We start from the raw sequence: 26,500 nt of genomic DNA on the forward strand, positions 1-26,500 counted from the left end.
CCTCCTTACGTGCTGAAATAACTATATGAATCAGTTTTTTCTTCATCAGAAATAGCTGTTTCTGCTCAGAATTCATAACTACCCCGTGCCAAGATCACTCATATTTTTCATTTACAATGCACACATTACAATGGGATTAAAAAAATGTCATCTCTCAATGAAGGTCATGAAAAGCAGTAAGAGAAAATACTGAGCTTCATAGTTTGTACATGTTTGTACATGAAAAAAAACTTCTTGGCTACATGATTAAAGGATGGCACGTCACCACTCAAAGATTGCTCCTCAAAGATACACCTCAATACTGAAATAGTGACCGTGACAGCCATGCACAGAAAGAGAAAAAACTCTCCCTCAGGACTAATTTGTACCATCTGCTCATTTCTGTGCCTCTGATGGTGATTTTGAATGCTTCTCTCACAATTGAAGATAAGCTGAAAGAAAATCAACTCTTTGCAAGGGTTTTTTGGTGTTTTTTTCCTGTCTACCATCACATAAACGATACAAAATCATGATAAAACCAGGGTTTCCCATCAGTTCTCTATCATACATCAACTGCAGAATTTCCACCCATGCAGATCTGTCTGGCTTGTACAGGGACATAAACACACACTGAAGAAATCAAAACTCAAACTGAAAATTAAATCTCAAACCGTCGGTGCCTTTAACAGCACATTTATACAGAGGGAGGCCCGGGAAAGCCACATCCCTCATGCAAGTAATCCACCCCAAAATGTGCTCCAATGCAGCCATGGGAGCCGATTCCTAACACGCCTCTGGAGAGGCACCACCAGGGCTCTGCCTGTGCCTCCCTCCCACCAGGGCTGCGGGGCTCAACCCCCTCCCACAGGCAGCCCAATCCTGCTCTCCAGCTGCTTCTCACCCAGCCGCAGAGGAAGGGCACAGCAGCAAGGATGCTTCTCCCAGAAGAGCGAAGGTGTCCTGCTCCCCCAGCACCATCCCACGCTGCAGGAAGTTTACAGTTACCTTCCCCCACCTAAGCATGGGTGAAATTTCTCCCAGTTTTCTCCCAGTGCACCCAACGCCGAGAAAACTGACAGAGTCCCTGTGGGCACAACATGCAAATAAGCCTTACTTTTGTAACTGCATAGAAAGTAGGCTCAAAAACCTTATATAAAGGAATCACGTAACTCTATGCTTGACAACCTTCCTGGTTTAAAAGACATGGGGATATGAATGATATAGATTCAAACATTAGCTTCCTAACAGATTAACAGGTTGTTATATATTTTCCTCATTTAAAGAGAGGAGATCACACAGAGTCTTGAACGCCCATGGCTGGCTAACATTTAGTGTTATCCAGGACCGAAGAAAGGAACACAAAATGAAAATGAGGGGCTCAGAGACATCCCCTCACCATGAACTGCACCTGCCTGGCAGCCGCAGAAATAAGGACAAACATACTGTAAATGCACACTCGCATGCAATCCTGCCTGTGCTACACCAGTACAAAATCAAAGTAAGTTGTCCTTTTAAACTTAACTACACCCCTTATAGTGCATCTTTAATTAACTTTAATCCCAAATAAGTCCCACAGGACCCTTATTTGAGGAACCTTGAGTAAATAACCCCTGAAGCAACCTGCTGAAGGGGGAGGAGAAAACACAGGTGGCATCTCCTGGGGGAATCGTCAGCCAAACTGAGCACTAGCACACCCCTAGAGCGCACTGGGGATCTGACATGATCGTTACACAAAGCGTTCATCCCTAGCGAGCACGGCCCACCCAGGCGGACATCCACTCTCCTACATCCTGGGCAGCGCTGCCCTGCACAGCCCCAACACTCCCCACGCACAATACTGCAATGTAACATTTCACAGCTTCAAAGAGTCAAACCCCAGGTGAGGAGAACGTATGAGGACTCCATGATACATCCAAACTCACTCCCCATCCATCCAGGCTACTCTCACACCCTTGCCTGTCTCCCAGCTCCTCTGCATCCCCTGTGGGTAACCCAGCCCGCAGCCTTCAGGAGCGAGTCCTAGCTTGCTCTCCTCTGTGAGGCCAGAGTCCTGGGCTCCCCCTTACTGGGGCACTGCTCCCTGCTTGGAGCCAGTGGTGGGTGCCCAGCTCAACTACACCTGCAGTGGAGGGTTCTTGGAAGAAAAAAAAAGGTTAACGCTTACTAATAGCAGAGCTCCAGAAAGCCTCTGGAAACTTTTTCTGGATGTGAAACCTTTCTCCAAATGAATATGCAAAATGTGGAGAGGTATCAGAAGTGATCCTGACACAAGGACCACCCACATAAACCTTTGGTGCATCTAATTCAAAACACAAGGCTCCTGATGCTCTTTTAAAGGTCATCAGATTTCAGGGTGGTTTTTTTTTTTTCAAGGTCTAGATGTTATTTTTCCTATCTTTGTTCTCAGAAATGATTTAATCATTTTGGCTTAATTCCCACCCACACCAGCACCCCTTCCCTTCCTTGCACTACCCCCCAGTCCCAGCAGTCAGCCTAAGCAGGCATGCATCATGGAAAAATTCAAATCAAAAGTCAAAAATTCAACACCGTTTAAACCACCAAAAATAGGGTGAAATCCAAAATCAAAAATTATGATGAGAAGTGCTCAGCGACTTTAATTACAAAAAAATCTACCCTCTGCATCTGTAATTTATGAACTAAAAGGGCCTTTTAAATTAGACATATAGACAGGGGAATAGGATGACAACCAACCACAATAAAAACAGAATTATGACTCAGTAGACTCACATTCTCATGTTTCTTCTCCTCCCGAAACACTTCTGTAGGAAGTGTAGACCATTTTTAGTAAAGGTTTAACTAACCATCACCTTGTCTTTTTAGATCTGGAAAAGTTTTCTGAGCTGTAAACTGACTCTAGAGAAAAGGGGAGACACAAATATGCACATGCAGAGGAAAAACTGACTGAATGCCACATTCAAATTTTTAAAAACAACAAAAAAGGCAAATACAAGTATAGGAAGATCAGTTTTGCATGATGAGCATAACACCATAAAACTAGTCCATGTTTGCTCAAAACCGAACATAGGATCATTCCAGATTATGAAGCTTTGCAAACTTTTCGACAAATACGGTCTGAACCTTAAGCTTATGACTAAACTCAAAACCAGACATTCTTAATTCATTTCTTCACAAAGCTCTGGTATGTGATTTGTAAATTACTGTGGATCCTCAGCTACAACTAAGTCCTAACTTAGGGGTTTCAGTATCCTTGTCAGTATCTCAGCCCCCTAACCTGGTGTTAGACATTTTCTCCTGGGGTCAAAAAAAAAACCCAACTTAATTATAAACATTTTCCCTATATTCCTCATGTGTCATTTTTATTTTTAATAGTGCTTGGCAAATGTCCAAAGGTTTAGAATTTTAATTGCTGTCAGTAAAATCCCTACGTGCCTTTAAATCTGCAAATTAAGTTGCAATGCTAGAGGGAAAAAAAAAAAAAGGAATTTCATGCAGGAATGTTATAACGAATGAGGGCCAACTACATTGCAAAACCCTGATTCCAGGTAGATTTTAAACATAAGACATATGGGGGGGAGGGGTAGTTTCAGATTTTTAAAAACAAAAGCAATGGAACAGCCACTGACATCACCAACCTACAGCCCCAGGTCAAGAACCTGGGACTAACCTGATGAAGTTTTAGGAAGTGCATGAAAAAGTCTGCACAGTGGGACTGGCCAAACCATACGTGTCTCATGATCCTTACATACATGAACACATGGTAAACATTTAAACTTAAGTCTTCAGGCTTGAAGTTAGGAGGAGAGAGTGAAAATTGCACTGCCTTCAGCTCCACTAGATATCACCAAGTTTACAGCACTGTCCACTACCCCTGTCAGCCCTCAGATGCAGACGGGTCATGCAACTCCGACCATCTTTCCTCCACAAAAGTTGTATTTTGAATTGCAATAATTGTAATAATCCATGCTACTGGCCACATTGACATGGCTAACTCAGCTCTTTTGCAGCCATCTTTCTTCCCATCATTCTCTATTTCATCCTGCACAGCACCGAGTGCCTGAGGAGCAGCTCACTGCTGCGCTACGCGGGGCAGAGCGTGCCTTCCCCTCAGCCGCCCGCTCCTGCGCGAGAAAAAAGGAAAAAGAGGTCTCTCTGGGCTGTTCCATGAACACTTACTTTTTTCTGTCACCTCTCTTTTAGGTAACTTCCACGTGGTTTAGTTATTTGAATGCTGGTTTTTAACTGCGTCAATCAGCGCATTTAAAAACCACAGACACATTTTAAAAAAACAGCAGACGCAACCAGAGGAAAAGATTAACACGCTATTGGACTGTGAGAGCAGTTGCTGAGAGACATCAGACCTTTGCAGACTAATGCTCAGAAGACCCCAAAGACCACTGAGACAGGTACGTGCTTTTAGTCTTTGTTCCAGCCTATCTAGAGCTATGTAAATGTATAGTCTGAAATATTAACTGTGCCAAACACCTAGAAATTCAGGCTCAAGTATTTAGCAAAACAGCCTTTCCGTTGCCTGTAGTCTGCATTACTTGGCTGCAGTTACGCTGTATCCTTGGAGGCTCCAGTTCCAGCAGTATTTCAGGGCTCAGTTTGCCAGGCTGCCTCTTTGCCCTGTGGAGGACGAGTGGGGCTGCGCCATGCCCCAGTGCAGGGAAGCTGCCACTGCCTCAGGACCACGGCAGCAAGCCCAGCAGCTCCAACAGTGCTGCTTGCTCCTCACCTACACTGCACGTACCCAAACTTAATTCAACTCAGTCACATGTTTTCAGGACAATAGAGACCACCTGCAGAAAAACAATTGCAAGAAACAAACTGCTTCCACCCACCCCACCCCACCCCCACCCCAGTTTAAACCACTGGAGTATCTGCAATCATTTTGGTTTACCAATTATGCACATCCGGATACACGTTTTACAGCAGAAAATAAATGTGCAGATGTAGTAGTTCTCTTATATTGTATATTAAAATTAGAACAATATAATGAAATAAAAAGGTGTTGCAATCTGATGCTATTCAAGACATAAATGTATTGGTTTTCATTCCAATAAATTCTAATGAACGTGGCTCCTTTCCCACAGATAACCTATGCAGCAGTCTGACAGAGTAGCAAAAAAACAAATGAAAAAAACCTCTTGGTCATGGAGTAGTATACTTAGCTACAATACGACCAAAATTGTCTACTTTTCTTCCCTATAATTTGTAACGAAGCCTAAAATGGAAGCGAGCAAAATTATTTAATAGCTGCTTCTTTCAAAATGTGCTTTTTCTAAAGGCTTCCTAAAAATAGGCAATTAATTTATCATCAGTTCAAGTAGGAAGAGAGAGCAGGTTGCAAAAACTTAGGACTGATTAGAACTATTCACCCATCTGTCTGACACATCTGTGTATTGTTTTGACAGTGCACTAACTTCAAAACTCCCAATACATTTTTATAGATCAAGACTGCTACAAATATTAGCCTTTTTTAAGGTATAGTTCCAATTGTTCACAAGTTATGAAGTTTTAGTGTGACCATTATTAACCAGATGTTTCATCTTAAACAGATCCAAATCTTTTTCTCTGGTGTTTTGATTGGTTGGAGAAGGGGGTTGAATCACACACTCGATCAGAACGACCACTCTAGTGGAGAAGTTTCTCAGAAGTCTATATGCTTTCAGGAACTAATCCTAATACATTTCCAAACTTTTCCAACATGAGATCAAAACCCTCTTGAATATCTGTGAAGCAGCACGAAGAGACAGAGAAATATTTCTTCCCAATTGCATTTTTTCCCCAAAATTAATCAAACAAAATTCTCAGAGAATAACTACTGTTGCTCAGAAGTTGATGTCATTGACACCATCTTGGTTCTTTTTCTAGGTTCTTGATATCTCCTCGCAGCAAAACCAACTTGCACAAGAAGTTTACAATGTCAAGCAATGTTTCACAATGCCACATCAGAGAAGATATGGAATCTTTTACCTATTTTTACTACTTGATTTTTCTCATGGGATTTATTGGAAGTTGTTTTGCACTATGGGCATTCACACAAAAAGATCAGAAACAGAAATGTATGAGCATCTACTTAATTAATCTCTTAACAGCGGATTTTTTGTTGACTTTGGCATTGCCAGTAAAGATTATTGTTGACCTAGGAGTTGCGTCCTGGGAACTCAGAATATTCCACTGTCAAGTTACAGCCTGTTTCATCTACCTGAACATGTATTTATCAATTATATTTTTGGGATTTGTAAGCATGGATCGTTGCCTTCAGCTAACACACAGTTCTAAGGTCTACCGCATTCAAGGGCCTGGATTTGCCAAGATGTTGTCTGCAGTTGTATGGACAATGGTTCTCCTTATAACAGTGCCTAACATGGCTATTCCAATAAAAACCATTGAAGAAAGACCTGGTGCAGGATGCATTGATTTCAAAACAAAATTTGGAAGAGACTGGCACGTGTTTACTAACTTCATATGCACAGCAATATTCCTGAATTTTTCAGCTGTGATACTGATTTCCAATTTCCTTGTTGTTAGACAACTCTACCGACACAAATACAGCGAGAGTTATGCAAATGTGAAGAAAACCCTCATCAACATACTGCTTGTTACTGCAGGCTACCTGCTGTGTTTTGTTCCATACCACATTGTTCGTATTCCCTACACTTTGAGCCAAACCGATACCATAACCAGCTGCTCTGTGAAACAAGCTCTCTTTAAAGCTAAAGAATTGACCTTGCTGTTTGCAGTATCAAACCTCTGTTTTGACCCTATTCTGTATTACCATCTTTCCAAATCATTCAGAATGACATTTACCGAGACTTTTGCAGCGCCCAAAGCAGCAGAGGTTTTCACAGGCGAAGTGGTACGACACAGAAGTGAAGGGCAGGTGCAAAACTACTGATTCTAAAATACATCAGAAGTGTGGGCAAACCCGCAGTATAAACAGCCGTTGAGCAACTGCAAGCACGGCTATCATGGTCAACAACACTTCTGCTGAATCATAAGCCTAAGCAGAGGGAAAAACGTTGCAAAATACCCATCACTGTTATAAGTTCACAGAGTAGGTCTGAACTAGCAGAATGTTCAATAAAGCCCTTCAGAAATAGTTCAATGTACCAGCGATGACCTACCAGGGATCAGCAACACTTAAGAATACGACGTGTTCAGACAGACTCAAACATACCTTATAATTATTTATGGTAAACACAGGAATCCACCTTTTCTAAGTTAAATATTGCATACTTACTATATTAAATGACTTGGTGCAATCAAGTGAAGATATTATTTAATAGCAGTTCTTCAGCTGCAAAGGTTTCACATATACAATTAACCAAAAAGCATTTTAGAGGGTATTATTTACTCCAGAATGATTTTAAGCTGCACTGATTAAAATTATTGTATCTGCTACATCACACCTGCTGTTTTTATAAATAAATTTCTCATTCTTGCTAAGTTCCATTGCCTTTCCTTCCTGCTGCTTCAATGAATATGAAAAAAGCTAAACACGTTATTACAGAAAATTCAAAAAAATTTAAAATTAAGATAAAGTATAAATATCCAGTGTGTTCTCTTTGCTTCCTTTTTAAATAAAAATCTGTAACACAGCAACTAAGTTTATTAATATTCTAATTTACAATCACCTCCAAAAACAATGCATATGTAGAATAATCAATACTCAAAATTTAAAAAAAAAAATCAATTTCCATAGGCAAAACCCAGCTACCTGGATTAGCTCCATCTGTAAACCAGAAATATTTCAGAAACAAAACCAAATCAAATCAACTTTTCTGTAATCCTTAAAATGGACAAAATATGAATCAAACTTTAAGCAAGCATTCAAAACTGTCCTGAACAGAAATAGCTCATTCAGTAAGCTCATAACAATTCACCTGCAACAAATCAGAAGCCAAACTTTGTGGAGTAAGAAATGTAAAGCAAAGAGAAGCGTGGTTATCACATCATACTCTCACATGACACTTCCTGGATTGACAGGATTTAGTATTGTTAAACAGTTATTGTTGTTGTTTTAGAAAAAAAAAAAAAACCTCGAGATACATTCCGGTTGGAGACTTGTTCAGTATTTGGGCTCTTTTTCCAGCACAGTAGAAGACATGACAAGTGATCTGAATGAGGGTTTGGGATCTGGAATGTTATTCATGGGGCTTTCTTCAGTTCTCATGAGCCTATAGACAAACACAACAGCAGCAGCCAAAAATCCACACTAGAAACAGCGAGGAGTGGGTGGGAGGAAATAACACCATCCTGTCCCTTACATTTCAGAACTATTTCTTTCAGATATTTTGGTATTAAACCATCTGTCCACAATATCAAATTTTCTATCTAGCAAGCTTTTATTAGACCTTAGAACGTGGTGGTTTTATTGTGGTGCCTGTCTCCTTAACCTGAGTGAGTAATCACACATTATTATCTCTCTTACGCATTCTTCCGGCCAACCCCCTTTCAATAAAACAAAGATGCCCGTGCACTGCACTAAAGCCACCCCGCAGCGCACAGCGTGTGCGTGCTGGAAGCAGCAGCATCACACAAATCGACCAGGAGCCCCTGGGCAGAGGTCACACAGCCCAGCCCTCTTCAGATAGAGAACTTTTCTTCCTGTAAATGCTTTGCTGTCACATCAGGCAGTACCGTTACACACACAAGTACAGAGGTCACTCACCAGAGGTATAGGGAAATGTGTTGCGTATTGCAAATGGCGAAGGAGGTCATAATTGGATGGAAAAATCAGTTCTCTCAGTCTTTCCCTCTTGACTGACTTCTCGCTGGTAACTGAAATTCTTCTGTCTAAAGAAGAGTTCACATTCTCACAAGACTCCCCAGGCATCGGAGAAAAAATCTAAGTCATGTAAAACAAACATTTAAGGCAACTGTAACCTCTAGCTTTCAAAATTCAGCAATTGCATTCAGAGATACGGTTTTGCTCTTGCTTACAGTTACTTTTTAAACATCTGAGGTTTTTCAAAGATAGACAAAGCAAAGGCAATCATAACGAAGCCCGAAATTTAAGATTCATACACACATTATATCTCTATGCATATCTCCATTGTTATTAGACAAATTTTAAACTAGCAGTATTCAGTCAGGCAAAAAAGCATTACGATTCGGAGCAATCTCCACACTTCTTATGACACAGAAACCACAAAGAGATAGTCCAGTGATTGAGAGAAAATAATGAAAAGGGTGAAGTGGAAGGTGACAAGAGACATTGTAAGCAGGCATGGATATGCTTGAAACCACCAATGTGAGAGATGTCAGGCAGAAACAGGGTCCCAATATCCTGCAAGTGAATCTGCACTTATCGGTCTGGGCACAGGAGTCCATGCGGATACAGAACAAGGACCAGTCCAAAGGAAGAAACTAGGAGATTCAAGAGTAATGCAAAATCAGGCTAACAGTAAGGAGAGGGAAATAGATTTGGAAGAGAGAGTCAAAACACAAAACAGTCACTTGAAAAGCAAATGGTATCAATGGAGTTCCTCGATGTGAAAGAAGTTGGTAGATCTGCATATTAGTTCATGCCAAACTGTAAATCACAGCACTCCAAATATGCTGGGGAGGAAGGGAAGGAGGAATAGAGGAGTGTGCGTGCACGTGTGTGTGCAGGTGGACAACTAGAGGAAGCACAGAAGAGTAGTAAGTTGTCATACAGGGGAGATGCAGAGAAAGGAGGCAATGTGCTGACACGGAAGACGGCGGCAGGGACTGGATGGCAAAGGACATCGGCTGTCAATGGAAGAAGCAAGATGGTGCTAGGGGCATGGAGAGACGTTCAGTGGCAACAGCAAGCAGCAGACACAGGCACCAAAGGCATGCAGAAAATCAAAAATTAAACCTACTGGAAATTCCGAACCAAAATCTGCCTTAAAGTCACTCTTGTCTACATCATCAAAAATACTAGCGGTTCCTGGGTCAATGCCCATATGTTCCATAATACTATGATCCTAATAATTGCCAGAGAGAAAAACAAATATCAGTCACATTTTACTGAAGACCCATTTATTTGATCACAGGTAAACCCAAGCACTCCACCTATTTAAGAACTAAGAAAAAAGTACTGATGTTAAGAAGTTTTCAGATACTGACTTTCAAATCTTTGTAAGCCTTAATTCATAAAAGCATTTCTCAAGCCTAAATCCACAAAAGCCACAGGGGGAAACAAAACTTCACAGTATATCCCTGTGAGTAATTCTGCTGCAGGAACACCTACAGAACAGGAAGCTGACTCTTGCACCCTCCCAAGATGTATTTCCTACTTTGCTCTACCACAAAAGGCAACTTGTAGAAACCCCCTATATTTCAGAGCAAATTTGGCCATGAGACCAATGTAAGAGATATACAAAAGAAATATAAGAGGATGCTTCAGCTGCCCACAGGCTCCACATGGACTGCGCAGTGGAACAACAGGCTACATCTCATCATACGAGTACAACCGTGATCCACAGTCTTGAGTTTAAAATTGCCCTCTTCCTGCACTAGTTCTAGAGAAGGTTACAAACTGCTTATCTGATGGAAGACTAAAGATTGCACCTGGACTGTGCACGTATGAGTCGTGAGGTTTGGCTTCATGGTCTTCAGTCGCTGGCTGTGTAGCACACAGTATGCTCCTGATCATCTGTGAGCAGATTAGCAGGCTGCCCATCGCTCACGCTTGTGCTGTGCCAGCATGCCCCACGCTACACAGAAGACATGGGGCTTACTCCAGGCTCCCCACTAACTCCTCCTACTAAACCTCTACTAAACCTCTCCCTTCTCTTCATTGAAGCACATCTGAAAATCAGGTTTTCCATTGGTACATTTAGAAGTCTACATTGTGCCTTTTTGCTTGTCCCAAGTTATTTAAATCACTAGACAACTAGTGATCAGTTCAGTGTATTTGCACCAAAACAGCAATATTTACAGCTATATACAAGAATTAATTTAATGGATCACTTTCAGTCTTCTCAGAGAAGAAGAAAGAGACAAGGAGACACAGGATTAAAAAAGTTAGTATCTCGTATCTGAAATACTAATGCTTCAGTGAAAATCTACATTTAGCGGAACAGAGTACCAAACATGGGAGAAATAGCATGAAGTGTTACCTCCAGTTTCACATCATGATCCTTAGAATAGTGTTCATCCACAGTTTCACCGTTAGGTGAACGTGGTCTAGTAGTTGCAGTGACTGACAAGTCTCCGCGTGATATTAAAGTGCACATATATGCATCATGGGAGAAAACATCATGCCGAGTGAATTCAGAAAAAAGCAGCACCAAATTCACAAACTCTGTCTTCTCGTGGTCACTGTTAGGGTCAGCTACCAAAAAAATAAAAAAAAAAGTTAGACTGTAGTTTCAACTTATAGATATTTGGGTTTCAACTCTCCAGATTGCAAACCCCAGCAAATTAATTTTAAAGGCCTACTAAAAATGTCTCAGGCATCTTGCACAGTTTCTCTTTGTCTCCAAAGAACAAACCATTTCCCATCTAATTTGCATTTTTTGCTTTGCCACTCACTCCAGACACTTCAGGGGACAGACTTCAGACAGCACTGGATTCCAGTGCACCCTACACCATACACATCTGCCCCAGTTGGGGGAGGGTGTCAGCAGTTCAAATACTTCTAAAAATTAAAAAGAGGGTGGAAGAGGGTGAGGAAATTCCTTGTGTGAAGAAAAATTAAAGCTGAAGCTTTGGATTATAACAGACCACCCAACAATTTTCCTTTCCTCCTAAATTATATTACTATAGTAAATGTTACTGTCTTATCTATAGTGCTTTTGTATTCATAACGGAAGACCTTTTGAAATATTTTCAAAGAACTCAAGATCTCTGCATGCCAGGCCTCCAAGATGTAAAAGCAATATTTTATTAAAGCTTGGTAGTGAGGTGTACTTTATCTATTAAACATGCTCACGCACATCAGGAAAAAGTTTATTAAAATAAATGCATGTTATTTTGCCAGTGACAAAGCAAAACCTAGGGAAATACAACATGTAAAATTTTGTTATTAAGTTTTAATTTGTCACAGCTACATTTAATTTGACTTGTTCTATACCACAGAAAGGTTTGCAACATTGCAGTTAACAGAAAATATCTTTATAGCACTCCAACCCTATTGGGCAACGAAACCTCCAGCTACAGAACTACCAAATCCGAATCGTCAACATTTATTTAAAAGCAAATTGTGCTTTACAATTTCAAATTAGTTCAGTTATATAATACTATTTCTATTTAAAAATTCTCAGTACACTGCAGCAGAGAAGCTGTAACAGTGAGCCCAAGAGCACACCAGTTCAGGGTCAGAACTCTCCTCTGCAGCCCCCAGGACCCACTCATCCAGAGCTGCCCTCCGTGACCCACCCCTCAAAAGCAAGGCGTGCAGACTGGGTGCTGGTGGACGAGCATCGTATAACCCACACCTGCAGACCAGGCGATCTGCCCTCTTTCAAAATATAGTGGTTACATGCTTTTCATTTTTGGAGACACAGAAGCTCAGCCACTGTAAAAACAATACAATACCACAAAACTTGTTCAATGCTCAAAAATACCAAAGAATATTTCAAGCAAGCAAAACATTCCCCAGCTGCCCTCCCTACCCTGCCTTGCAGAGCTACCCGGGTGAAGAAGGATGGTACCACATTTGAAACAAGCACATCAGAAACACAAGTCTAAATAACACAAATAGTTTGGATGGTTTATTAAAACCAGGGTCACCACTGGCACAAAAATAGAGCACTACCAATACCTCAGAGTCTGCAACAAATATTTAAGAAGTTTCTCCTTTTTGGGATGTTGAGAGTGTTCAGTATCATGTTTCAAACCACTTACAATTCCCTTTAAAGGCACCAGGAAGAAAAAAAAAAAAAAAAACACACCACACCACCTGTACTAACTAGCAGTACTTGAGATACCAGAAACACAAGCTACAGTATCAAGCAGTTTTATTAGTCCAAGACATTTCACAGAGCAACCTACAATGAACAACAATCCTTTTTTTAATCCCCTATTTGTCAGCTAACAGCTTCCAACTTTAACACTTGTGTGTAATTTCCAAGTCAGTCACTTCGAATGTGGATGTGTCAAAACGAGGCACGTGTTTGATGTTAAATGTGCATAGACTGCAGGTAGTTTTCCCAAATCTCTTGCAGCTTAAACACAAATAAACAGCTTCTGCTAATTTTCCTTTTGTAAAAAGAAAGAAATAAAAATCACAGAAAGATCCTATAAGATGGCAGGAGATTAAAAAACAAAATGTGCATATGAAAACAGAGCAGGTAATCATGAAAACTGTGATACACCCCCTACAGAAAAAACAACAACTTCAGCGGCCAGACAGCAGACCAGTTGCTTCTGACCTACTCTGGAACATAAATTAGTTAATACTCACATAATGAGGGAGCTTGTGTATCTAAAAACCTCAGCAGGACATTCTGAAAAACAGGAAGACTGGAGCCTGTCAAGGAGGCTGAAGACAGAGATTCCTTTTCATCTAGGACTTCAGATTCACCACATCTCTGCACAGTTAAACAAATAAAAAAAAAACATGTATCTACACACAAATGCATGTAATATTCCCATAATTTGCATCTGAGGCAACTATACATGTGACTGTTTCCTACCTCTTCATAACATCCACACTTGCTCTAGAATGACAGGTTTTTCCCATTACCTAGTTCGGTTATTTCTAAGGTGTTTTATTTAATCGCTTTGGATTATTTATTGAAAAGGAATGCCCGAGACATGTACCATCACCTGCAACAACACTGTTTCATATAAAAGCAAAATTTTAAGATACAGAACTTAGAGGACCAATGTGAATAGAAAAGGTAACTCCTCTTTGTGTAAATTACACTAACTATAATAATAATAATAATCACAACCAATATCTCTGCTTTGAGTGATTTCGGTACAAGTGAGGCAGAAACGATACAGTAAACACCCTTCCCCCTAACTAATGGCTTGTGGCTAGGAGCAGACAAAGCAGAGAGGCTTTGGAAAGTGATCGTCATTTTGCACCTCACGCTGTCTGTACTTCTGTCTGCACAGACACACTTCTGAGAGTGCTTTCATGTCTCTGTCCTGTCCCCGCACCCAGGGTGAACAGACGTCACACATCACCTTCCTGGGGAACCTTTTTTCTAGGGAAGAAAACAAAAAAAACCCCAAACCCTAAACAGAACACGCATCCAGTAAAAACTCTGCCTGCCAGCACTGGACGGATGCAGGAGGTGAAGCCAAGGCGGCAGTGCTCCGGGCTGCAGGGAGCACCACTGGTCCAGAAAGCTGCAGCAAGGCCGCGGTGAGCACACTGCCTCTATTTCATCCTCACTACCGAGCAGATTTAGTATTACCAAAGCTTCAAGGAGAAGCATCACCTTATGCAAGCTGGAGTAGGATCATTTGCCACAACAGAGAGACAACAGTTTACATCAAAGATGTCACTACAGCACCCTGCTTCTCCAGTGAAACATTTCATTTCCCCTGAAAACAAAGGAGTTCTACAGGATGCAAGATTTAAAGTTACACTCGAATTTTACCTCAAAACGGATCTTAGTTTTGGAACCTTCCCAGAGCCCCCCCCACCAGCTGAACAGCCCTGCCCCACCAGCCAGCCTGCCCCACCAGCCGGACCCACACCCCTCTTTTTAAGGGACTCCAGTTACAGTGGCACCCCTTTATTTGGACAAGTAGTTCACAGAAGTAAAATACTTCAAACAGATATAAATCAGCTAACATAGACCATTCTGAGTTAGGCTGCAATTTCTTCTTATTTTAAACAGAAGGCTTTTTCATTTTAAATTTACCTAGAATTTAAAAACTGTAAATTGATGACAAAAATCCCCAGTGCTCCAAATGCCATCAAACTTACTTGCTTGGTAATGAGTAGAGATTAAAGTATTATTTCCTTCAAAATATCTTACTTTTTAAGCATACTGTTCACTCTATTCTAAAAGTGGAAATAACTTACTTCTGCTTCTATTTCTGCTTGCCTCTTCTCCAGGAGTTTGGCTACAGCCATGGCCCTGTGCTTACCCGACCTTTTACAGCTCACAGCCCATTCACAAAGCAGCGTTACCACAGCTTCATCGTTTGGGGCTACCTGTTCAGTGCAAGAACAAAGACAGAAAACTCTTTCACCCACACAGCCAACAGGCTATTTCTGAGCAAACAGCTTGCAGCAACCAGTGTTCTGGCGGATGAAGACAAAAGCTGGTTTTTGTTCTTTAGTACTGACAGATGCACACTTTTGTTTTATTCGGAGTGTTTTCAAATTTAATATAATCTGGAAGCCAAAGAAGGAAATCTCAGTTTTCACACTGCTGATACTTAAATCAAAATTTTCCTTTATGATAATGTTGCTTCATAAAAACAGGAAAGGGTAATCTGCTTACAAGCAAGAGAAACAGTAAAAGCATACCACACAGAGCCTCTCGACCTAATTAATCACACAGAACCTATGCTTCCCTTACATTAATTCTTCCAAACCTCCTTCATCTATTTCCAGACCATTACTTGCATCTCACTGATGCATTAAAAAAACAAACCAAAGAACTCCTAAGCTCTAAAGGTGTATCTATCAAATAACCAAGGTCAAAAAACTCTCCAAAAACTCAGTTTATTTCTGACCTAACACTGATGTTCTTAAGAAACTGTATGTCTTTACAAAATCTCTATTTACAGAATAGCAGCAGGATATCGTAATGCTTATATCTACTGAATGTTCATCCAAACTCTGTTTCCACTAACCACCCACATTTTGGAAGTATTTTTTTCTTGTGTGCTACTGAACTGCATCCGCTGAACTTCCTCACTCCTGCCCAAGCTGGCTACCATCTCTGAACACTTAAACGTAAGACTGATCTGCAAATTAAGCAAATGTGATTTTTCTTCTTTCCCCAAGATTAGTGAAAACTACACTTAAAAGTAAACATTAGAAGGGCTACAGTCAAGCATGGCACCCTCAGAAAGCAAATACTTTTCTTTCAGAGTGATTCGGAGTTACAGACCCACAAGCATGAAAGTTACTGCTTCAAAACTATCTCAATCATCCTCCCCAAAAAATACAAAAAAACAACAGTATGCTAAACAAGGCTGGTGTGTACAGGCACAAGCACCACACAGAGAAGTTTCCTGTAAATATGCTCCACCAGGCGAGCAAGAGGTACTAAATGACATGGGGTGGGGGAGTGGAGGCAAGAGGGGAAAATGCTTTCCTCTTACCCAAATGAAGTGACGTGGTAGTGTTACCACTGTTGCAGTTAGATACAGAAGTATGGACATTATATATTTCTGAAGGCAACGCAGAGCACCTAAAGGAGTCTGATCTTCACACTGACTACTTTTGCTTTCTGCTAACAAGAGAAACCATGCCAACAAAAAACCCAAGCACTTCTATATCTCAAGCAGAAGACGCCAACTCAAGAGCTCAGGCAAAATGCGTCAGGTCATCCGTTCCCTGAAGCTTCACCCATGCTGTATCGCACCCTGTGGCATCCCAGGGATGGCAGCACAGGACCTCCCTCACCCTCTTTCTTGCAGGGAATGGCACCTCTCGCAGAATGGCCGAACAGCTTCTCTTCTCAAGCAAGGAGCAGGTAATGATCCTACAACTGAATCCCTTCAGAAGAGTAAAGACGGAAAGTATTGAAGTCATGATGCAGTGGGGCAACGAAGCTGATAAAGGGTCTGGAGAGCAGGTCTTATGAGGAGAGGTTGAGGGAACTGGGGCTATTTAGTCTGGAGGAGGCTGAGGGGAGACCTTATTGCTCTTCACAACTACCTGAAAGGAGGTTGTAGCGAGGTGGGTGTTGGTGTCTTCTCCCAAGTTACTAGCAATAGAATGAGAGGCAACGGCTTCAAGCTATGACAGGGGAGGTTTAGATTGGATATTAGGAAAAATTTCTTTACTGAAAGAGTAGTCAGGCACTGGAACAGGCTGCCCAGAGAGGTGGTGGAATCACCATCCCTGGAGGAATTTGGAAGACATGTAGACATGACACTTCAGGGCATGATTTAGGAGACATGGTAGTGTTGGGTTGATGGTTGGACTTAATGATCCCAGAGGTCTTTCCCAACCTTAATGATTCTATGATTCTAATGCCAAAGGTCAGAGCTCACTGTGCTGGAGCAAAGACAGAGAGGGAAATCCTGGCAAGAGACATTTAAAAGACAACTTACATGTGGTACTTCTGAAGGAAAAAATGGTTATGAAAGTGTTCCTGCATGCTTTTGTTCTGGCCTAAAGAAAAGAGCTTAGGTTGTTTTGGGAAGTGTCAAATCATAGAATAAGAAAGTCAAGTTTTTGGCATTCTATTATTTTCCACTTGAGAGAAACAAGGGTGCTTTTCCTCCAAGGAATACACATACTGTACAAACACTGCCAGCATGCAGGCAGACACTGAGGTATACATATGCATGCGCAAATATACAAATATTTCCTTCAGACACTGCCTGAGACACTAAGCCAAGACTCAGTTGTCCTCAGAGCTACACTCAACTATACTTAGCACTGAAAAGCAAAACCACCGAAGCCTGCAGTCAGTGAGCTAACCACTTCCACTGCCGCTGCTCCTGCTGCTCAAGTTTGTGCCTTATGACAAATGTGAAAACAGCCCAAAGTAAAACTCTGGTCACTGTATACAAGAACACACACAAACAAAACTCAAACCACATTTCACATGCCTGTATTTTTGGAGTCCTTGTGACTATTACTTGCAAATTCCTGCCTGTGCCACTTACCTCTGACCACTACAAACACAAGACTGAGCAGGGCTCGGCTTGCCCCCGCTGCTGAGCCCTCCAGTCCCTGACAGCCATCACTCTGTTTAGTGAAATGGGAGCACCGTGCCCCAGCAAGCAAGTCCACGGAACAGGCACACCAGGGAGGTAGGTCATACAAGACCAACCTACCTCAGCTTTGGCTCCCATGACCACCAAAGCCTGTGCACCCCCAGGTTACAAAGCCAGATGCCAGGAGGCCACAGGCATTTGTTATCAGATGCACTGGTTGTAATTAACAGGATACCTCGTTTGAATTGCACACCCAACTGCCTACGATCAAGGGCTAAGGGCTTATTTACCCAAGGACATTTCTCTCATGTTTGGTTGGGTTTTTTACAATCTTTCATGAAGCTCATTGACAATGAGTGCAGTAGAAACTAAATAACATTGTGATCAACAGCAAATTGCATTTTTAGAGTTTTAGGTATTAGGCCAGCAACAGCCACTCTTTTTTTTTTTTTTTTTTTTTTAAACTAAAGATTGCGTAAACGACTTATTTGATTGCCCAAAGAAAAGAGAACACCCAGGGCAGGTTGACCTTTTTCTGCTAAACCTGGATGTTATTTCAGTTATTTCAAGAAATGCTGTGAATTCTTACTTTTGAACGGCACTTCCATGCGCAGCTCTGTATTAAAATTCTCTTAACAAAAGGGATAAATGAAGGACAGACATTTGTGCAACTCACAAGAAAGTAACATGAAGTTACCCTGGTCAGGACCGCACTGAGATCCACATAAATTAACTACAGATTAATTCCTCATCTGTTCTATGTGAACTTCAGGAGATTTCACAGAACGACTGATCTGCTTCAAGCAGCTTATTCTCAACAGGCAATCTGGTTTTTTTGGGTGGGGGAGGTGGTGTTAAACAACTAGAAGGAGACGGCTCTACAGTTAAGAAAACAGACAGTTAATTCTGTTTCTAAATGAGTCCTCTGCTAACACTGCAATATTTATTAGTGCAAAAATATAAAAATAACTCCCCATTTCTATGTCCATAAAAAGCAGAACTACATTTTCAGAGATGTAGAACTCAACATCACCGCAAATCAAACACCTAGAGGTGATTATGTACCTTAAAAATCACAGTGCTGACTCTGCAGTTTCACATGTATGCAGAACATAACCTCTTTTGAAGGGAAAAAAGCCCACCATAAATCAAGGTGTTTATCCATCTAACAATTTCAATGACACCACTTTGAAGTGCCTAAAAACAGTGAGTTTGGTGCTCAGGAACTGACATGTGCAGCAACTAAAATAAAGTTATCTGAGCGCAGGTAATTATTTGAACCCTCTGATGCAGACTTCTGTTGGGCAATTTGGCATCACCAGAGTCATTCCCATACATTGGGCTCTTAAAACACAGGACTCTGCAGCAGCTGAGAAAAGTAAAGTTTAAGTGTCTAACTATCAGATACTTTATTTGGCTTTTGAATGAAAATAACAAATACATTTGAAAGCTGTATAAAGTCCCTGCAATATAAATAATTACCCAAAACCCCTACAGTAAGTACGCCTCTACAGCAGTACATGGGCAGTGGAAGACTGTGCTAACCAAACCACAGCTCATCTGGAAAAATGAGTTAGTCCAACGCTGGAAACTCCAGCATTGAGTGCTCACTGCTTTGCTGATGGAGTGTGCTGCTTCTGGGAGACGGGACAGCAGCACCCGTGACGCTGGTAACGCACATGGGAAAGCTCTAGCTCCTTGCCCCGCTGTGCAGCTGCCTGCTGCACGCTGCATGACTTCCTTCCTCCCGATGTAGCCTCACGATAGCTGCACCTCATGGTTTCCTCCCTTCCAACACCATGTTTACTTAAACATGCTAAGAATGCAATTAAATAACACCTCTCAGAATAACGAGGTTCTGGATTTGTCTAATTTGAGATCTTGTATCTGCAGATGGTCTGGCCTGGAAAAGCGCAGACCACATTTCAAAGGGGCTCAGACTACTGCCTTGAAAAATAGCATTATGATCACATTTGTACCCTTAAGATTTCAGGGGCAGGAAAGCAGAAAGATCACTTTGCATGTTACTTAGTGACTAGCTTTTGTAGGGAAGACAAGACAGAAGGTGCTGGAGCACAGAACAGGTGTGGGTAGGCAGGAACTGCAACTCCCTCGGGCTGGGGGAAGCTCTCCTACAGATGAGACCCTTCCTCGAGATTCCCAAACCTTCCACAAGTCCTAATGAAAGAAAAACTCTTCAAAGTGGCATCAAATGAGAGAGATTACCTACACCAGTGAGCACACACCTTTGAAGCAAGATTTCAAGTTTAGACAACTCACATTTGTCATTTAGCCACGACCCAACAAAGCCCCCAGTCAGACCCTTTCAGAGAAAACCAACGGCCTCATTTCCACCAATTTAAAACTGGAGCAGAAGGTGGGTGAAGAAAAGAATAAAAGAGTTGGTTTGGTTTTATTTTTAAAAAAGCACCACAATTAGTAACACAGGAAAGTATTAAAAGGAAAGTATTACATGTTACTGATACTGATAAGAGGTTTGGAGATAGGAAACCGAAAGTACTACTAACCTCTGCTTTCCATAACTCTGAGCTCTCTTCCCACTAGTCCTTGCTTTTATTATTTAATTAAAATTTGCTCCTAAGCAACTAGTTTGACTTTGCATTAGCTAAGGCCACCACTGAGGCACCTGGACTACAGAAGTTATCTTTCTGTGGAGGAGACAGGAAAACCAGGGCGTAATGCCCAGGAGCTGAAATCACTAAGCAAAAGGAAACCCCAACCTCCTCTCACCTCCCCAAAACCTCTCCAGAAAGCAGCCAGGTGTGTGACCCTGTGCCACCGGGGAACGCCCATGCTGTTTGTCACCACTGCTCCCTGGGCTTCCACGCACAGCAGGCAGCTGCCACCCAGCCCAGCATCCTCCTACCCCAAGACACACTGCTGCTTGTTGGGTTAAAAGGGGTGGGGGAAGCTTGTAGCAGCAGTGCTCTTATGCCAGTTATAGATGCCTGTGGAGGATATACATGAGATACTTTGCATATACATATATACAGACACTCGTGCGCACGTGCGTGTGTATATGTATATAGATATTTATATGGCTATTCCTGTTGCTTTCAAAACAAGAGGATATTGAAAATATCAAAATATCAAAACCATCAACGTTAAATCAAATCATTCAACAAATCTGAGCAGGTGCTTACTGCAAGTCAAGTCTGTGTTGCAGGAAGCCAGTCTCTCCTTAAATCATAAAAAAGGCTAACAAAAAACAATAACAAAAAAATCTGATTGCTTCCTAGTACAATAGAGTTCAGTCTCAAAACACAGAGCTGCTTTCTTTCCAATGTTGTAGACTTCTATCATTTAAGAACATTCCCTTTAAATACTAAGCTTTTACTTTTTTTGAAGGTAGACTATCTAAATAAATGTGTAATCACAATTCCAGTCAGTATTTTCAAATTAACTCCTCAGTGAAACAAACATTTTAACGTTAAACTCCAAATCTGATTCTAAGAAGACAAGAAAGGGTTTTCAGAAGCTATATTTTTATTAAAAGAGACAAAGGGGTACGATACAGCAACATTTATTAATACAACCCACCTTTCTAAAGAGAACGGGTGAGGAAAGAAGACAAGAGCCAGGAACATGAGCCCTATAGGATTTTTCTAGGAAAACAAATGGACCTGTGCCATCCACAAACACCTGGCTCAGAATCCCAAATCCATGCAGGACAGCTCATTCTGTTTGAAAACACATCTGCATATGCGTAACAAAGGAGAGGAGCTCTCAAGGTACACTACTCTCCATGGAAAAACTGTCCTCAAAAGTTTGGGGGTTTTAAATCAGCTAAACACACTGACACTAGCAGTGCAGACTAAAATATGGAATATGAAGAAATGCCTCTGACTGCAGCCCAAGAGGGACAAAGTCATCACAGGATGGTAGGCAAGCTCTGCATACACACCGCAGCACTAACAACAGCTCAAAGACAAAAACCTTTTTACTGGGGTATGATTTGCACATTTGCTTTAAATTATGAGACTATGTTCAACAAAATATTAACCACTGCTTTGAAGTTGTCTAATATAAAAAGAAAAAGATAAGTTGTGTGTTCTTTTTAAGGACCCCATCAGTTAAGTCACAGAATAAATTTTTCCCTGCCAGAGAGATTTTGTACTTTAGCTCCCTTAGACACCTAAGTGAGCAGGAATCTGATGTTTGATTTACTGAAATAATAAAGGGGGAAAATACTCACACAAACAAGCTTCAGATAACTCAGCAATTTGAGCAACTGAACTAATGCCAACTGCGTTATTAAAAATATTACAAGAATGCTCAAAACATGCTCTATTTTCTCAGTGCTTGTGGAAATAGACTCTGATTCTGCAGATATTTCAACCCATTTTATTTTGCTCATCTTGCCTCTCTTACCTGTCATGCATTGTAACATACTCAGATTCAGATCCCTTATGTAGTAACAAACCGTTAAATCATTGCTTACTAACTAAAAAGGCATGGTGAGACCTCCTTTCCCACAGACACAGCAGGATTGGGTGGTTTGTTTTTTTCTGCTTCATTTCCAGCAAAGTGATCTCAGAAAGACAAATATTAACTCTGTGCATTTGTAACAAGCCCTATTCGTGAGAACCAAGTTCAAAACAGGACTTTTTCACTCTAAAATGAAAAACATCTCTTGGCATTATAAGAATTCAGTTGGACTTCAAAGACATGAGAAGCAAGACCTAAATGCAAGTTCAGAGACCTAAACTTTAAAAGCAATCCGGGTGCACAAATACCCATGAAGTTTGAGGATGCTACATAACGATTTCTCAAAATTCAAGATCAGTCCTTAAAAATCAAGCGCTCCCTCCTTTCATCCGTTTACTACTGCGTACTAGCTAGAAAATACTGATACGAAGTTTCATCTACTAGGTAACCCTCCCACTGCTTAGGTGTATTCCAAGCTATACTTAACTGAATTGTATTTTTCTACACAGGAGACTGACAAGACAAAAACTGACACCAACCATTCTAAAACAAAACAAATTGGATGGGGGGAATCCTTTCTTAGTTGTACGCGTGAAAGACTGACTGATAATAACATACAGCTAGACCAAAATTTAGGTCAGAGTTGACTGGGTTTAAGCCACAGGAAGATGACAGCTGAACTCAAAGAGGAGTTTTCAGAGACATTATGAAAGAGTCGCTATTATATTCTCTAGCTCACTCTTCTGAGGACTTTATTTTCACACAAATTGACTCAAGCCTTCAGAGGGAGTGATAATTAAAAGGGGGTAGAAAGGAATCAAAGGTGTTCCAAAACCTGGACAAGTACAACACAATTTTACTCTAATTTAAAACTGTATGGTAGCAATACAAATTGTTTACTAGATTTATTTAAAGATACCTCCACAATAACCACCACAGTGGTAGTCATTCTGGAGCTGTGCACAAGAGATGTTTTGAGTGAAGGAAATGTCAGATGGAAAACACCTGCAGCAATAAATAAGGCCAGTAGTTTTCTCTGCAATACCATCTGAAATGAAAGTGAATTTACTGCTTTATGCCACGTCAGAGATTTCTAGATTTCAAGTCCTCCTACTCAGCTAAATCTACTGAGAAATTCTATACAAGTCAGTGACGCCAAATGAGAAATGAAAGGTCCTTTGTATTACTCACTGTGCACGTGGTCATACCCACAGGGTAGCACCATTCTTACCATATTAATTGTGATATTACATTTTTAGTGGCTGTCAGACCTTCACACCAAAAGAATTCAACAACTGTTATTATCATTTGGAACTTCATGGATAAAAAGCTGAGCATAAAAAGTGGTCCCATCTAGATTGCCAAAACTGCACGAAAGTGGGTTCATTCACCCCCTGTGCAAAACACCAAATTACACAGAACGGAGGTGTTTTATTCATTTTATATTTGCACAAAGATGGGAGCTAGGTGGTAACTCCACAAAGATAGCACACTGCACCTAGAAACTACAAGGGATTTATACAGTTAAATGTGTTATTAACAACTAATATTCCAGTCCCCCCACCTATTCATTGGTTTATTTCTCACTTCATCTTGAAGGTACAGCTCCCTTTAAATTTGCCACGCATGCTCAGGAGTAAGGAGCTTATTTGAATAGGGGGCTTTCTGACCTATGGGCATTATTTTCAGTATTATAATGAGGATAGTTCACCTAAAGGACACTTCAGTTCTTATCAACATGCATAAACACCCCAATTAGTTGTCCTCCTTGACTTCATACTTTATCACTCAGGTTTTGGTGTCTTCTGAGGAGGGACGTTCCTTTTTATCATTCTCAGTTCTTCAAGGACAGAGTCATAAAACAAATGCTTCCCTATCTCTTAGTTCCCTCCTTTGTCTGCCCAATTCTGTTTTGCAAAGCTCACACGGTCCGTTGTTATTACTCAGTGGAAAATTTCATTTGCTGTAGGATATCAATCTAACAGATGTAGTAAGCGCTACTTTTTGGGTTGCACACAGAGCCTGACAGAAGCCCCGTGCCTGTAAGGAAACCTACCACACAAGAGCACCCAGGCTGTGGACCACGGTTAAGGCTCAGATGAAGCTATTCCTATGGGATTACACAGGGACCATTGCTCTTAAGACACAGGGGCAGTCGGTGAGAAACTGCAATGCAGTTCTTATCTCCTATTTAAAGTCTGATTAATAATGTAGCATGTAATAATACAATCAGTGCCCCTCTGTGCTAAATCTTCTCCAAGTCACTGGAGAAACACTGGATTCTCCTCCCACTTCTGTGGCCTCTCTCAAGGTCAAGGATGGAGGGTTTGTTCTGGGTCTGGTCAAAATGTGGATTTAACATCACATTGTCTCACACAGCTCCAGTGTGCCACCTGTCATATGCATCATGACACTCAAACTCTGAGCTCTCTTCAATTCCTGCCATCCATCTGCCCTATTTGTCCTACTCAAACTCAACGTACAGCCGCAGCTCAGCCCCTCACTCCCCATTTTTCTCTGTTTTGCTCCCTCATGTTCTGTCACCAATGTCACCAGATCCCAGCCTTCAGCACCATCCCTCTGCATCTCCCCATGGGATGAAAAGCAACTCTTCCCCCTGCAGGGCCCAGGACACCTAGCCTTTCAGTTAACCTGCCTAAACCCACCTACCCTCTCTCATTCCAGTCCCTTCCCCCAAGTCTTACTTTTGCTCTGATGCTTGGAAGTCACAAGTTATATATTAAAACAATTCTGAAGAAATCAACAGTATGCATAAAAGCAGAATCCTGAGCACATTTGTCTGTTTTCAGTCTCTCTCAGAACCCAAGTACTTTGTAGCATGAGCCACCTTCTTTCCATTCCAGTGTGTGCCCGGTGCTTTGGAGTACCACCCTCATATATACTTGTACTGGCATCATTTGCAGTCTTCACAACAATGTTTTGCAATCCAGCAGGAAAAATGGACAGGAAATAGGTTCCAAACATGCTCCAGTTGGACTTACACCAAAACAGGCGTAGTAGATAGCTGTCCTTCAAAGTACATTTTGCTTTAAATAGCTATGTCAGTAGGCAGACATCCTAGCAATGGACATCTTATTTACAAAATAAAAGTCCTTACAGGCTTACATGAGTTGCCAGCTGAAAACAGAGCATACACAACCTCATAATTTATAGCTTTTTCCACCAAGAAAAATCAGCCTAAGTTTATTAAAGGGAAAGGAAACAGAGACAAAAAGAAACAAACAGCATCACATGTGGCAACATCCTTGTGTGCTTAACCTTGCAGCACTGCAGCTGATGCACAATCAGTGCAGGGAGGCGCCGACATCCAGTGGCCGTTGGGCAGCTCCGCAGCCCTTCTGCAGGGCACGGGACAGGGCTTCACCCGCCACGGGCGCTCACCCACCAGCCTGCCCAGGAGGTAAGCAGCTAAACACTACACTGTTAGTAACTCAAATGTGACTTGCACAAGCACCATCAATCAGGCATTCAGCATCCCAAAGCAATCTCTTGTCTAGCTGCCAGAAGTTAAGCTCAAGCCAAAACAACTAACAGCCTTGAAAACTCTAGAGGAGATTAACAAGCCGCAGATAATTTAAAAGGTTAATTTTGTATCAGCTCCAGACCCAGCAAAGTAACACTGAAACTTTCAAAGTTATGTTTTCTTCTCTCGGAAAGAAGTGAGCATCTTCTTTGCTTCTGCTCTCCCTCCAGTCTCCTGCGACTACTGTGCAAATATTGGCACGTCACCACTTACGTACAACAATGCTTTATTCCTACTCAGCAAGCAAAATATTATGCTATTAGAAGACAGGTAGTCCTGCAAATTAATTAGACAGACCTTCATAAAAATGTTTGGCACCCAGAACCGGGGAGCACATCTTTACAAGAGCTGTTTTAGGGCCAAAACATGTATGTTTTTGAGGCAACCCAACCTCAAGTCATGAAGTACCATAAAACAAAGGCAATAATAGCAGACAACCTACAATAAGAACAGAATAATCACCTTACTTTCAGAAGTCTCCCTACCAACGCAGCCTTACACGGTTTGTTGGTACAACTGTAGCTGGAATTCAGAAAAACATTTTGGAATACAGACAGGGAGAAGGAAAAATATAAGTGCAGAAGGGCAACAGCACAGAACCACATCATCTGACCCCAAAAGCAGATGAAATTAAGAAGCCAGCACTGAAACAATAAAGCATATCACACCTTACCTATTTTAAAGTTACAAAAAAACTTATGTGTTGAACTCCTGATTTCATCCACGTATTAGGGTTCAGAACTTTCAACAACTTCATCT

The 26,500-nt window shown here is 41.3% G+C and overlaps 2 protein-coding genes across 3 annotated transcripts in view; one reads left to right on the plus strand and one right to left on the minus strand.

The window, feature by feature from the left end:
• Positions 1–26,500, minus strand: part of MED12L (mediator complex subunit 12L) — a 153,839-nt gene that overhangs the window by 106,865 nt on the left and 20,474 nt on the right. For both annotated transcript variants that reach the window (XM_075098655.1, XM_075098654.1), the window contains exons 11-15: positions 14,927–15,058; positions 13,346–13,472; positions 11,058–11,272; positions 9,816–9,920; positions 8,639–8,815 (exon numbers count right to left, since the gene is read on the minus strand). In XM_075098655.1, coding sequence (XP_074954756.1) covers positions 8,639–8,815; positions 9,816–9,920; positions 11,058–11,272; positions 13,346–13,472; positions 14,927–15,058 — 756 coding nt within the window. The remainder of the gene's footprint in view (positions 1–8,638; positions 8,816–9,815; positions 9,921–11,057; positions 11,273–13,345; positions 13,473–14,926; positions 15,059–26,500) is intronic.
• GPR171 (G protein-coupled receptor 171) lies at positions 5,885–7,405 on the plus strand. The gene has a single exon (XM_075098664.1). It carries the CDS (start codon positions 5,885–5,887, stop codon positions 6,860–6,862), a length of 978 nt encoding a protein of 325 aa, XP_074954765.1. The 3' UTR covers positions 6,863–7,405.

The sequence above is a fragment of the Phalacrocorax aristotelis genome, chromosome 7 (genome assembly GCF_949628215.1).
Source record: "Phalacrocorax aristotelis chromosome 7, bGulAri2.1, whole genome shotgun sequence".
Lineage (NCBI taxonomy): Eukaryota > Metazoa > Chordata > Aves > Suliformes > Phalacrocoracidae > Phalacrocorax > Phalacrocorax aristotelis.

Bases quoted from the DNA above. Each gene is read 5' to 3' on its own strand.
- GPR171 (XM_075098664.1), top strand. From the start codon at position 5,885: ATGTCAAGCAATGTTTCACAATGCCACATCAGAGAAGATATGGAATCT.